The sequence below is a fragment of the Cyprinodon variegatus genome, unplaced genomic scaffold (assembly GCF_000732505.1).
Source record: "Cyprinodon variegatus isolate N-32 unplaced genomic scaffold, C_variegatus-1.0 Scaffold4, whole genome shotgun sequence".
Lineage (NCBI taxonomy): Eukaryota > Metazoa > Chordata > Actinopteri > Cyprinodontiformes > Cyprinodontidae > Cyprinodon > Cyprinodon variegatus.
Window position 1 is genome coordinate 1,660,052 of NW_015150457.1, and position 13,742 is coordinate 1,673,793.

At 39.4% G+C, this 13,742-nt stretch overlaps 1 protein-coding gene across 2 annotated transcripts; it reads left to right on the plus strand.

The window, feature by feature from the left end:
• The first annotated feature begins 631 nt into the window (after window positions 1-631).
• On the plus strand, window positions 632-10,574 carry zc3h14 (zinc finger CCCH-type containing 14). 2 transcript variants are annotated; one of them, XM_015373516.1, is made up of 17 exons: window positions 632-768; window positions 1,082-1,124; window positions 1,240-1,354; window positions 1,465-1,505; window positions 1,601-1,769; window positions 2,739-3,054; window positions 4,453-4,625; window positions 5,291-5,391; window positions 5,558-5,704; window positions 5,781-5,843; window positions 6,186-6,327; window positions 7,709-7,914; window positions 8,003-8,141; window positions 8,235-8,374; window positions 9,443-9,525; window positions 10,055-10,160; window positions 10,378-10,574. In XM_015373516.1, exons 1-17 carry the CDS (start codon window positions 733-735, stop codon window positions 10,383-10,385), a joined length of 2,028 nt encoding a protein of 675 aa, XP_015229002.1. In that variant the 5' UTR covers window positions 632-732; the 3' UTR covers window positions 10,386-10,574. The 2 variants fall into 2 exon arrangements, with proteins under 2 accessions (XP_015229002.1, XP_015229011.1); XM_015373525.1 differs by having other exon boundaries at window positions 4,456-4,625.
• Window positions 10,575-13,742: the final 3,168 nt, after the last annotated feature.

The window sequence follows — 13,742 nt, forward strand, 5'->3', positions numbered from 1 at the left end:
CAATCTTGTCTGTCCAGTCAGTTTTACGTTGACTTGTTCAATTTTGTTTCATTTAGTTGGGTTTACTTTAAATTAAAATCTTTATATTTTGGTTTGTTTTCTTTATCTCATCAAGTTTCACTCGAGGTTTTTCTTGCCTAGAAAAAACTTAGACAAAGGAATCCCTTTAAAAAAGGGATTAAAACTTAAACCAAATATGACAGGATGCATATTAAAGAACATGGTACATGTGGCAAAATATACTTCTTACTGCATATTAGCTTGATGTCCATATGTCCAGAAGACTCAGTTGATGGAGGTAGATAAACAAAAACAACTTTTTTTTTTCAAAAAATTGAAAATAAATTAAAAAAAAAAAATTTTATATATATATATATATATACAAACAATATTTGTCCATAAACTGTTAATACAGTATTTATGTACTATAAAGAGTACTGATTTAGAGAAATCCTAACTTTCTGTTAGGCTTCTATATATATATATATATATATATATATATATATATATATATATATATATATATATATATATATATATATATATATATATTATATATATGTGTGTGTGTTGACTGAAACTGTGGATCTGTTTAACTCGTGTCCTCGCGGCTCCTCGCGGTGGTCACGTGGTCTCTACGTCACTTTGTCCCTGTCTGTTTCGTTGTGGAGGTATCATTAAAACGGTTCCCCCTTTTTTTTGTATGAGCATTGCCTAAATAAACAAGCAAAGATGGAGATTGGAACTGAAATAAGCAAGAAAATACGAGTGAGTGTCTTTGGATTTTGCGTCACAGCTGTCCGCCATTTTTCCGAAATCTAACAGAGTCACTGGTTAGCTCGTTAGCTTGTTAGCATCACCATGTCCAGAAAGCTGTTTTAATACACGGTGCCGTTTGTGTTGCCCTCTATTTGTCATTTGGTTTACTATGACTGACTTTTTTATTTTGGTTTTTGGTCTAACCCATTCGCCGACTATTTTTCTAACGTCTTACTTTTTGATAATGACACCAGGGTAGCATATATGCTAATAATATTTTATTTAGCTAACGTTTTTCATCATAAGGTCTGTTGTGTTACAGGCTGCTATCAAAGGCAAACTGCAGGAGCTAGGCGCCTATATTGGTAAGCTGATAAAGAAAAAAAGGGAAATTAATGGGACCCTACCTAAGGGAGATTCGATAAATCTAATAACTTTGAATATTCCATTTTTTTCTTAACGTTTTATGTTCTTCTGCAGACGAAGAGCTTCCTGACTACATCATGGTGATGGTAGCAAATAAGAAAACCTCCCAGCAGATGACTGAAGACCTCTCTCTGTTCCTTGGAAACAACACTATTAAGTTTACAACTTGGTATGATCTAAATTAAGCTCTTGCTTTTCTTTGTTTTCAAACATTTTACATTGTTTTTTTGTTGTTTTTGTTTTTTTCTTTCTTCTTTAACATTGATTTTCTTATTTCAGGCTTCATGGTGTCCTGGAGAAACTAAGATCTGTTGCCGGAGGTTGGAAACAATACTACTATGGTTTTTAATTATTTTGTTATCTATGATCATGAAAGGTATTTTATCTTCTCTTGTTGGATGGTTTGTTTTATTAGAGCCAGCATCTCTAAGGCAACTGGAGTCTGATGCTGTTCCTGAACTTGGGAAGAGTCAATCGTCTGTAAATGAAAATGGCAGAGGGGACGACTTGAAGCTGCTAGCGGTCTCCAGCTCACGGACTGATAGGATTGAAGCTCCTGTGTCGAGTTCTGCTTATGACAGCAGGTACCTGGAATCTCTCTGTATTTGAATAGAATATGATAGAAAATTGCTATATTGTCCCACAATGGGGAAATTGTGGTGTTCATACAAATGTGGACCTTAAGGGCAGATTATACTTCTGCAACCGCATACATCAAATGTCGCTTGGATCTGGTCGCGAACCAGTTTTGATGGTATGCTTCTGCAACGTCGGTCTGGAATTTCTAGGGATGCAAAGCAGTTTCCCGCCAAAGCGCAAGGGGGAGCCTATTAGAGAACTTTTCGTGCGGATGGTCACGAGAACTTCGACGGCGCTAGCGAGATTGTTTATTTTCCAAAACAACAATGGCTTGTCTTCAAGATATCACAGAGATGGATCTAAAGTTGCTAGACATAGAAGAGGAACAGGTTCTGTTAATGGAGTTGGGAAAAAGACCGATTAACCTTTCATCATAGTTGTCCACTGAAGTTGTTCCTCGGTTTTTAAAAATGGTACACCCCGGCACCGAAACGTGAAGGATGAGCAATTAGACAGCTGGAAAGGCATACCAAGGACCAATCACAGCTGCTTTTTGTCTGCGCACTTCCGCTTGTGATCTGCACAGATTTGTGACCGCCCGATGCGTAGTCAGGATATTTTTTATGTGCGCTACGACAGTTGCAGAACCTCTGCGTGGGGGGCATGGTCGCGCACAGAGACAGATTTGACGGTTGCAGATGCTATGTGTCAGACCCATAAATTGGCCTTTAGGAAAATGTATAAGAATAACATACTAGTGAAGAGTTAAAAGATAAACGATAAAATCTGCACTGTAAATTTTTTTCATAATATAAAAAACTGTGCACCTGGAGAATAAATAATCACTATACAGTTATGGACATTTTTACAGTAATCGATATTTGAAAATACCAGCAACATCAGAGATGTTCATAGTTTGAATGCAGATTGTTTTTGTAAGTGGTGTAATACACACACTTGTTGTTTGTTTTTAGGAAAGGGATGCTGGGAAAGGGCTTCTCACGACACACCTCAGCTGTTAAGTCTAGCACGGAGCCTCTCCCTTCAGAAGCTGTTATTGATATCAAACCTGAGATGGACGATGATCTCATTGCTGAAGAACCTGTAGAAACGAGACAAGGTCGCATCCGTGGTGCTACAGGTCGGCCAACTGCTGAGATCTACAGACCTGGTCAGACTAGGTTTACTTCTATGAGCTCTTTGGAGTTGTGTCGACCGACAGAAGGATCCTCAAGTATAAGGCAGCAGGACGGACGGAGCAGCAGAGCATCCAGAGCAGGGCTGAGCAAGGTGCTGTGAAGCCTTTTTTATATTGAAACTACATTTGGCATTTAGGTCTATAGCTTTTATTGGTATAGATCTATAGAAGGTGAACAAATCAAAAATGCAGGGTAAGTAAACTGTGTTGTTTGTTCCATGAAGGTTACTGATAAATTTGCTGATAGTTTGAATTCATAATCTCAAAATCGAAACAAATTCAGATTTAATATGTTTCTACAAGACTTTACAGAAATGTGTGCATTTAGATGTATTAACTAGGCATTTCTGTCCTATTCTTCTTAGTGTACATGGATGTATGTTTACATTTCTTAAGCTACATCCACTTTTCTAAAACATCTAAGAGTGTCTTTACTACTAATTAAGTGATTTGAGTATTTGGTGCCATATTAGATGGCTTTTTGTCTGGATGTTAACCTTCCAGTCTCATCAACGCTCAATGCCTGGTGGAATATTTTGGTCACTTTTTCTTCTTCTGATTCTTGACATGTCATTAAAACGCATCTTTACTGCTTTGTCACGTTTTTATTTTAACCTTTGAACCCAATGGCATACAGCCGTCGCTGTTCTCTTATGTTCGATCAATGAAGTGGAAAGCTGCTTCCAGGTTTATTGTGCCTTCATAATGGCAGCACAGGCGAAGGCTGACGTCATGTGGGAACTATCGTTACTTTTTCTTTAGTTTACTAATGCCTGACTTTTTTCTTGTGTTTTATTCTTATCTGGCACATATATTTTGTCTTGTTAATTTTGTTTATGCTGACTGATAAATCACTAAACCTTGAAATACTGCTAGAGTATAAGGTCATTTTCTATCCGTCTGCTATAATGACAGTTGTTCTTGTTACTTCTGTAACACAGACCTGAAAGCTCTACAATATCTCAGGTTACCAAACAGAAAATAGTCTCTTGTAAAAATCTATATAAGCTTTACAAAAAATAAATAAATAAAAACAATTAACTGGACTTGGTTTCCAAGTTTGAAGACGTTTCGCTTCCCATCCAGGGAGCTTTTTCAATTCAAATGTATTCTATATAATGTGTTCTATATAATCTTGTTCTCAAAGGACTACGTGCTAAAACGTTTAGCTCAAGTGTAAGACAATTGTTTTAGGTTCTTTTCAAGGTTTTTCAGGATCATCTAACTTTTCCTTAAGACCATGAACTTGAAGTAAATTTATCATTTGACTTACAATTTTTTCTGGGCTTCACATGACTTGTTTGTTTAAAAAATGTAGATACAAACACCTCTGTATGACACTTGATGAGAGATTTTGAGTCTGTATATTGGTGCTATTTTGGAAATGCTCTAATGAAAACATTTGATAGCAGGCAGAATTATTAAAATGCTCAGTTTCTTTGCAGATGTCCTTGTTGTGTTTTTAACGATGGCTGCGCTCCTCTTCTCAGCAGGAGGAGATGTCACGGAAAAGGAAGGCTCCCGTGGCGAGCTCTGTCGTTCGAGTGAACAGAGCAGAGGAGGAAGACGAGGAAGAAAGTGATGATGCAGAAGAAGATGACCCGAGTTATGGCAGCAGAAGCCTCTCCAGTAGAGTGTCGCTTCCCTCCAAACCTGAACGAAAGTTAGTCTTACTAAAGCAGCGTGGTAGTTTGGGTGTTTGACCAAAGCAGAGAACTATTGTCAGCAATTTGGTTGGTTTTGCAAATAAATATAGAAATCACAGTCGTAACTTCTTGAAGGACTGGTGGGGACAGTCCCCACCAATAATTTTAAAACATAAACTTTGGTTCTCACAATATGTGGGACAAATTCCTAAATTTGATTTTGCTGCAAAGGGAAAACATCCACCAATGTATCCCTATTTTTCTGGATGCATTGATGGATGGATGAATGAAACTGAAATTGTGTCCATACTAGGAAGGCATGACACGTTGCTGTTGGCATCGGAATCAGCTGTTATTCATCCTTTTTGTTATACTTAATGTCTAACTTCCCATAGATATAAATATAAGTGTAGTTTGGTTCTTTTGTGTCCTCAACAATAGGAAAGCATTCAATGAATATGTTTTCGCTCAAATTTGGAAAATAAAAGAGTAGAGTGTCCCCCCAAGTTTCATCACAAAGTTACACCCTTGATATAAATATCAGTAATTTCCCATAACAACAATAACAATTTTTGATATCGATATCAAGCAGGATTTTCCTATTAGTGCACCACTGCATACGGCCTCATAATGTATACATCATTTAGCTCAAGCAAGCTTTTTATTGTTTTATTTTATTCAGACCGACTCTCCCACCAGCCAAACAAGCCAACAGGAATCTCATCCTGAAGGCCATCTCTGAGGCTCAGGACTCAATCACCAAAACTACATCTTATCCTGCAAGTAAGTTTCCTTCAGATACAGATTCAGAAATGCAACACTCACAATTCTCCAGGTTACCAGCCGGTTTAACATGCTAGCAAGATCATTCAGAAAGTCTAGAGTTATCACAGGTTAAATCTGTGTTTTAGTCTAACCTGTGCTCTCCTGGCCTAACACTTTCCTGCAGTGCCACAGAGACAGATGGTTCCTGTGGCGCCTCGTACGCGCTTGGCCAGCAGCGAAGAGATAACTGCAGCCATCCAGCTGATGCACAACCTAGCCCCCAGAGTGGAAGCATACACCGCTGTGGAGCAGCCTGCATCCAGAACACCAAGTATGCAAGAAGTTAACAGCGATCACTGTTCATCTATGTTATTTAATGTAATATGATTTCTTTGCTCTATCTCTAGCGAGATCATTGGCTTCACGTCTTCAGTTAGAGGCCGCTGATACACAACATCAGATTGAATATGGTATGGGTCTCTTCTTACTCCTGTTTGATGAGTTACTGCTGTAGACAAGTCAAGCAACATTTAAGTTCTTAAGGACAAGGTATACAACTTTTTAGGCTACAGTTTCCAAACTTTATAGCATGCCGCTCAAAATGTCATTGTATAAAACAATTAAGTGCGATTGAAAGAGTACTAATTTACAGTAAAGCCCCCCAAAAATCTAGATTTTAATAGACATCAAACAAATTATTTTTGACAATGCATTTTTCTTTTCCCTGATAAGTGTTTTTTTCCTTTATGGAAAGTTTAAACAACTGCTCAAATGTAAACCTTCCTCCTCACATTGAATTGATTTTTATACAGCTGTGGAAACCCCTGCTGGCTGTGAGTCAAAGACCTCAGATACACGCTCTTTCATAATGAGTCGACCGACCTTGGAGGAACTGTCTGTCCAAAGTCAGCAACAAGTCCAGCCCCCAGCTTTGCCGCGCACAGTCCAGGCCAGGTATGCACACTGAGTTCGCTTTAACATTGCAAGTTACAACCAACAAAATACTTTATTTATTCCAAAGGGAAATTAAATGTTGTAGTAACTTTTTTGCTCTTTTTTTCCAATGACTTGTTATAGACGTTTATAGCTATAGCTGTAGCAGTCTGTCATGCAGCAGATCTGGAGAAGCCTCTTACTGAAAACACTCTCTTTATAGTCTGATGAAGAGGATGCTTACTGTTGTCTATAATTGTCTTCACTTTATTGGGAATTCTTTGTGAAATCTTCTCCAGTTTCTAGAAGAGTTCATAGAACAGCTGGCCTTCTTTATAAGCTTGTTGAGCCTTTTTAAAGTAATTTGCTCAGATGCATATAACACTCAACAACACACGGCTATAAGAAATGCAGCATCTTGCTGCATACAAAGGACCTGAGCTTCTTTAGCAAGCAATCTGCTTATAGATTGTCCAGGTGAAAACCAAGGTATCTATACTCCTCCGCCGTCACCTCAACTCCTTCTCCTTTGATGTTAATAGGTTTCACCTTGATCGTGTTTCTTTAGAACTCTACAATCATCCTCCCTAGTTTAATTGACATTCATGATCAGATGATTGTTTCCACACCATGCCACAAAGCGGTTCACCACCTCTTTGTGACTCTCTCTGACTGTAGAGCCAAAGTATGTATCTGAAGAGGAAAGGACTCAGTCTGGTACTGGAAGTCAGACACCTACAGAGTAAACAGGACTGGTCAGAGTAGCATCCCCCGTGGTGCTCCTGTGCTGCTGACTACTTGATTAGACAGTCAACTCTTCAGTTTATCTGCAGTCTGTTTGTTAGGTAATCTTTGATCAGGCAATTGTTGATGCCTCCACCTGAGTCTTCTGGAGTTTCTCCTAAAGTAAGTCAGGCTGAATTGTTACATTCAGCGGAGAAATCGAAGAACATGATCCTCACAGTGCTGTCTGCCTTGACTAATTGAAGCAGGTGCAAGGTAGTAAGAAAAGGTGAACCAACAGGAGTCTAGAATCCCACAGCGCACCTGTGACATAAACATAATGCTGTCCAACATCCAGTAAAAATCCACCCTACTGTGAAATATGGAGGTGGATGCATCATGTTGTGCGACTGGTATCGATTTGCCTGAAGACAGAGATATTCTGGAAGAAATGCTGTGGAAGTTTACAGCAGCGTTTTCTTACAGTTAGTCCACTAAACAAGGAGCTAGACCTACACTAGTTCAGATCAAAACTGTTCACTTGGTTTCAACATAAAACATGTGCATAAGTACAAAGATTTATAAATGTTTTTGCAGAGCATTTCATTTTATTTTTTTGTGGGTTTTTTTATTATTCTCCCTGCGAATCTCCCCTAAAATGTCTGTCTCTTGTTTAAAGGGAGGGAGTTGACTCCTCCAGTCCAAAGTTCATTGTGACGTTAGACGGTGTTCCGAGCCCGCTGGGCAACCTTCTAGATGGAGACATGGATTTGGATGATGTGAGACCATCAGCAAAGGCTACAGAGGCAGCCGGCCTGCCGGTTTACAGGGAGCCCAAAGTCAGCATCCTCAGCAGGTTACAGGGCGTGGTCACATCATCAGAAGGTCTGGCATTTCCACTGTTATATTTTTTATGTTCCCTTAAGTAAAAACCAAAATGACAGATGTAGCACTTTTCTTTATTTATTGACAGATGAAAGGATGGAGATGGAGATGGCAAGTGAGGATGATGTCCCTATGAAGAAGCAGAAGGTTATGGAGCGCTGCAAGTTCTGGCCTGTCTGTAAAAGTGGAGATGAGTGTATGTACCATCACCCAACAGCACAGTGCAAGTGAGTAACTTTGATGGAACTAGAATAAATAAATCTTCCAGGCGTTCGAGTTATTCTGAGAAATGATGGATTATTGTATTGTTTTTTTTTCAGGACTTTCCCAAACTGCAAATTTGGAGATAAATGCCTTTTTGTGCATCCTAACTGTAAATATGACGCTCGCTGCGCAAAGCCAGACTGTCCCTTCACTCACGTTAGCCGCAGAGGTTCTGTTGTTCCTCCACCCAGAATAGGTAACCTTTGATTGCCTTCATAGTAAAACAATCTATATTTATGTTCAATGTTCTCTATCTATTGTGCAACTTTACAGCAGCTCTGTTTTGTTTTTCTTTGTATTTATGCTGAACAAAAAGGTACTTGGTCAGGATCTAATATAATCTAATTATATTGTTAGATTCAGATCTATGAAATACATTGTAGTCAGTAATTATAATTACAGTTAAGAACACCGAGCCATGTAAATTAACTGGTGGATCTTGCAGCAATCCTTTCATCATGAGCAACTGTGTGACAAGAGTGAGAAATATGCCCTTTAACAAGAAGAACTGTCACAGTGGGGTAGAGGTTTGACACATGCAGACACTGAAGCTGAAGGTGGTTACTTGCAGGTTTAATTAACCAAAAATGGGAAACAGAAGTAAAACTCCCAAAACATAAATCCTAGGAATCCACAAAAATACAGAAAAAACAGGAAAACTCAGTTTAAGGGGATGAAATGATGACAAAACGGCAACAGCGACTGAGCAGGAGGTGAATATATGGGAGAGAGAAACAAAGACAAGGCTAATCAGCAGGTGTGACAAACGAATCTAGAAGGGAGCTAGGGAAAGGGAGACTGACACAAGAGGGCAAACAAGAACTCAAATACATCCAGAAATACATCCACCACATAATAGGAATTAAAACAGTTATCCCCCCCTTGGTCAAGGCAGCTTTATGGCTGCGTTACCTTACAGCTGCAACTCCTCTTTTAACGGCATTTTGCACTTTTCCGTCTTGTAGAGAAGGACTTGATCCTGGCTGTTACAACACACTTCTCTCTCTGCTGGTAGTATTTAGTTGAGGATTCCAAAAAAACATACTACCTGGTGTAACACAACTTGTTCAGATAAAAAAAAAAAAAAGTGTAAACCAAAACTTTCTAAAATACAAAAAGAATAGAACCAGCCTATGAAGCCTGCAAAATTAGGCTTTTACCTTTAAAAAGGGGGTGGTTCAACAAGCTACAACTGTAAATTAACTAAAATTAGAGCGTGCCTTTATATACATGAAAAATAATTCTGTTTATTTTATCCTGACAGCTGTGCAACCAAACCAGAATGCAACCGTGTGTCGCTTCTTCCCAGAGTGCAAGAAAGTGGACTGTCCCTTTTTTCATCCAAAGGTAAGCAAATAGGTTAGCATAGTAACTAGCCCTGCCCGCTTGCATCCAAAATAATTTTTGGCCTGCGAGTGATCTAGCCTCGATCAATGCCCCAGGCCCTAGAAGTGGCTGGCCAATCACAACGCAGAGATGTGTTTTGAATTTCTTGATGCAAAGCGGGTGGGATTTTGAGGGTGGGAAGAAAAAGCTGCATGACGCTGGAGAAAGCACAACAAGGAAGATGGCAACAACAATTGAAAAGTTCTCGTTTGACTCAGCTTTGGAATCAGTCTTGTAAGGATTAGACCACCAGCTTTCTGTCACGCTTACTACGAGTGTTGGCCAATAGGCACAGACATGGTTTAAAAAAACAAGGGGTGGTTCCCATCAACAATCTTCCGATTTCTCATTCATCAGGGCCAGACTATATTACACATTTAATCTCACGTTAGTCTGGTTTATCAGGCTACTAAGAGGTAGCTCTGCATAGAGGGTTTTAACCAGTTGCTTTCAATCTGAGCAGTTCTGACTTCTTTCTGTTCCTCTACAGCCTTGTCGTTTTGCCACGCAGTGTAAAAGAGCTGGATGTACCTTCTACCACCCAACAGCAGCTGTTCCTCCCAGACACGCCCTGAAGTGGACGAAAGACAGAGCAGGTTAGAAACCGCAGCATAATATCTTCTCACATAAACATAAAGTAATTTCTTCTCCACCAAACCGGAGAATTGAATCTTATTTTGATCATGTTGGTCTGTTGTTAAATCAGTTCTGCTGATCTCAATAGTTTAGGTTACGTTGTCATCTTTGCTGATTATGGATATAATGAATGCAAATGATATGCATCCACTAAATCTAATTTTTTTCCTCTTACAGCTAATTAAGCCCAGAGAGTCATGGTCAGTTGTCAAGCTGTGGAAGATGTCCATCATTTGTGTTTCCAGGACATTAGATGGAACATTTAATTATGTTTTTTTTAGTGTATTATTTGAACTGATTTTTAAAAAGTGTCTTTTGTAAAATGAAAGTGAGTTTCTGCTGATGTACCCAGTATATTAAAGGCTCAGCAATGTTTCTACTTATGTCTTGTAGTCATTTCCCTGATGTGTTTTTATCAGGTTGGTTTGTGAGCTCTGCCAGCCATGATATGTTAAGAACTGGTGAAAAGTATTATCAACCTCATTTGTAGTTTGGATCTCCTATTTAGGGGGGAAATGGTATACTCCTGTTAAACATTGATTGATTGACTTTATAGATCTCACAGTGGAGAAATGTACTCATTAAATCAGCTCAAATAATCAAAAGGAGAAGGTGGTGCCAAAGGAAGAAACTAACGGAGCCGCTGAGCTCCTCTACAGAATGGTGCAGAGGGTGAAAGGTGTTGTCCATGATGGATGTAAGCTTGGACTGCACTCTTCCCTCAGCCCCTTCCTGCACTGAATCCAGAGTGCGGCCTAGGACAGAATCAGCCTTTCTCACCAGTTTGTTCAGCCTCTTTCTGTCCCGCTCTGAGCTGCTAGGGGGCCAGCAGACACCATAGAGGAGGGCTGATGCCACCACAGAGTCATAGATGATATGAAGCAGGGGCCTGCTCACTCCAAAGGACCTAAACCTCCTCACCTGAGTGAAGTTGCCCCTCCCACACCTTCTTTAAATCAGACAAAATTTGTGTCAAACGTTTGTGCTGGCTTGTGCAGCAAAATTATTCGTTTGTGCCGCTACCATTTTAAAGACGCAAAGAAATTTTTCTAGAGGTCATCAAAGGTCAACCAGCCCACTCACCTTCTTCAGATCAGACGAAATGGGTGTCAATTAACTTGGCTCCGTTTGTGCTGGTTTGTGCAGCAAAATTTTTCGTTTGTGCCGCTACCATTTTAAAGACGTAAAGAAATATTTCTAGAGGTCATCAAAGGTCAACCAGCCTACTCACCTTCTTCAGATCAGACGAAATGGGTGTCAATTAACTTGGCTCCGTTTGTGCTGGTTTGTGCAGCAAAAATTGTCGTTTGTGCTGCTTTGGCTTTGAAGATATTAATGAAAATGTAAAGGTCAACCAGCCCCCCCACCTTCAAATTAGACAAAATTTGTGTCAAATGTTTGTGCAGCAAAAACAGATGTTAACTGACCTTTGATGACCTCTAAAAAGTATTATCATTAAAATGATAGCAGTACAAAGGAAAAATTTTGCTATTCAAAAATATAGCATTTAACAATTAATTTTAAATATAAAATATTTAAAATACATATATAAGAAATTTAAAAATGCATATGTTAAAATGTAATAATTTTTGTTCTATCATTTTAATGATATTAATAATTGTAGAAGCCATCAAAGATCAGTGATGATTTGTTCATTCTGAAACTCTGAATTTCATATAAATTATAAGGTACTAACCTATGATTATATAATTTTAAACTGTAAAAAAATTGATAGCAGCACAAACAAAAATTTTTGCTGCACAAACCAGTACAAACGCTGTTGGGTTAATTGACACCCATTTTGTCTGATTTGAAGAAGGTGGGGGGGCTGGTTGACCTTTGATGACCTCTAGAAACATTTCTTAATATCTTTAAAATGATAGCGGCACAAACGAAAACTATGCTGCACAAATGTTTGACGCTAATTTTGTCTGGTTTGAAGAAGGTGGGGGGGCAACTTCACTCAGGTGCGGTTCTCTCCCTTCATATTCAGAGCGTCAGTGTAATGAGTGCAGTCCAGTTTATTATTGACATGAACACCCAGGAATTTGAAACTCCAGTTTCTATGTCCTGCCCCTGGATGTTCACGGGGGAGTGAGGTGGGAGTTTCACAAGTGGTTCTTCATACACCAGTCCACAAAGTTCATTACGAGTGACACTCCAGCTCGTTTTGCTCAGAAACACAGCCTATATTGGCCAGGTCATCTGAGAACTTGCATACTGAAGGCGTTCGGTGAGGTAGTTGATGGTCCGGGCAGCAAAATGTCTGTCCACTCCAGCGTCCTCCACCTTCACTCTCAGCAGCTGTGATCTGATGGTGTTGAAAGTGCTGGAAAAGTCAAAGAACATGACTCTCACAGTGCTCCAGGTGGGTGAGCGCCTGCTGCAGCAGGTAGATGATGGCATAGGTGTGTGTTATTTGACTCAGTCAGATAACACTTTCTTTTCATTTATCAAATGTCAACAGGCAGAGGAATACGCACATCTCTGACTTAGTAAAATGACCAAAGAACATATTTCCCACACAGATGTAAGGATCTTCTATTGATCACTTATGAGACAGATTATTGTTTAACTGGACATTTATTTTGAAAATACAGAATCTATTAAAAAATATGTCATCAATCTTATATCTTTTCATTTCCTGATCACACAAACTTTTCACTTTCTAGAATAATTTTAGACTTCTGAAATCTTCTAGCTGTTCTGTATTTTAGATCTAAATGATAAATAGATGTGTCAGACTGCTGAAAAGTCATTCTGAAAGAGATTACAGAGCTCACTGGTCAAAAGGGCACAGAAGGGCTTGTTCTTCCTGCAGAGGATGAGTAAAGCCCATCTGCCCCCACCCATCCTCACCACCTTCTACAGAAGCACCATAGAGAGCGTTCTGACCAGCTGTCTCACTGTGTGGGGCGGAGGCTGCAGCGCCTCAGACTGGAAGAAGGTGAAAAGAGTGGTGAGAACAGCAGAGAGGATCATCAGGGCTCCTCTTCCCTCCATTACAGACATTTCATCCCAGCGCTGCGTGTCCAGAATCCATAACATCATCAGCGACCCCTCACTCCCCCACCATGTACTGTTCTCCCTGCTGCCCTCTGGGAAAAGGCTTTGCAGTATTCGCTGTAGGACCAGCAGGTTCTGCAACAGTTTTCCCCCCATTGCCGTTGAACTGTTGAAACTCTAATCAAGTCACAAATGGAGACTCTGCATCACACTTGTAAACATAATATTTGCAAAACATGGCGAATTTCCTAATCCCTTTAAATGGAACTCAACTCAGTGTTCTACTGCATTTTGCACCATATTTATCTATTTATATTGCACTGCTCTGAAACTTCCATATCAATGCCTTTTGAACCATGTCTTTAAACTGGTTTTCTTCTTCTCCTACTCTGGTTACATTTTGATCACTGCTGATCAATAGAAATGTTAATTTCACTGCAAAGCTGCTCATTCATGGTTTAAAAGCTGTAGGCATCAAAATTGCATTTTAAATAGACTTTGTGTATTTAAAATAACAATAAAGTTTGTCTAAGTCT

Bases quoted from the DNA above. Each gene is read 5' to 3' on its own strand.
- zc3h14 (XM_015373516.1), top strand. From the start codon at position 733: ATGGAGATTGGAACTGAAATAAGCAAGAAAATACGA. The intron at 1,506-1,600 runs GTTGGAAACAAT...TTGTTTTATTAG, and splicing joins ACTAAGATCTGTTGCCGGAG to AGCCAGCATCTCTAAGGCAA. The intron at 5,392-5,557 runs GTAAGTTTCCTT...ACTTTCCTGCAG, and splicing joins AACTACATCTTATCCTGCAA to TGCCACAGAGACAGATGGTT.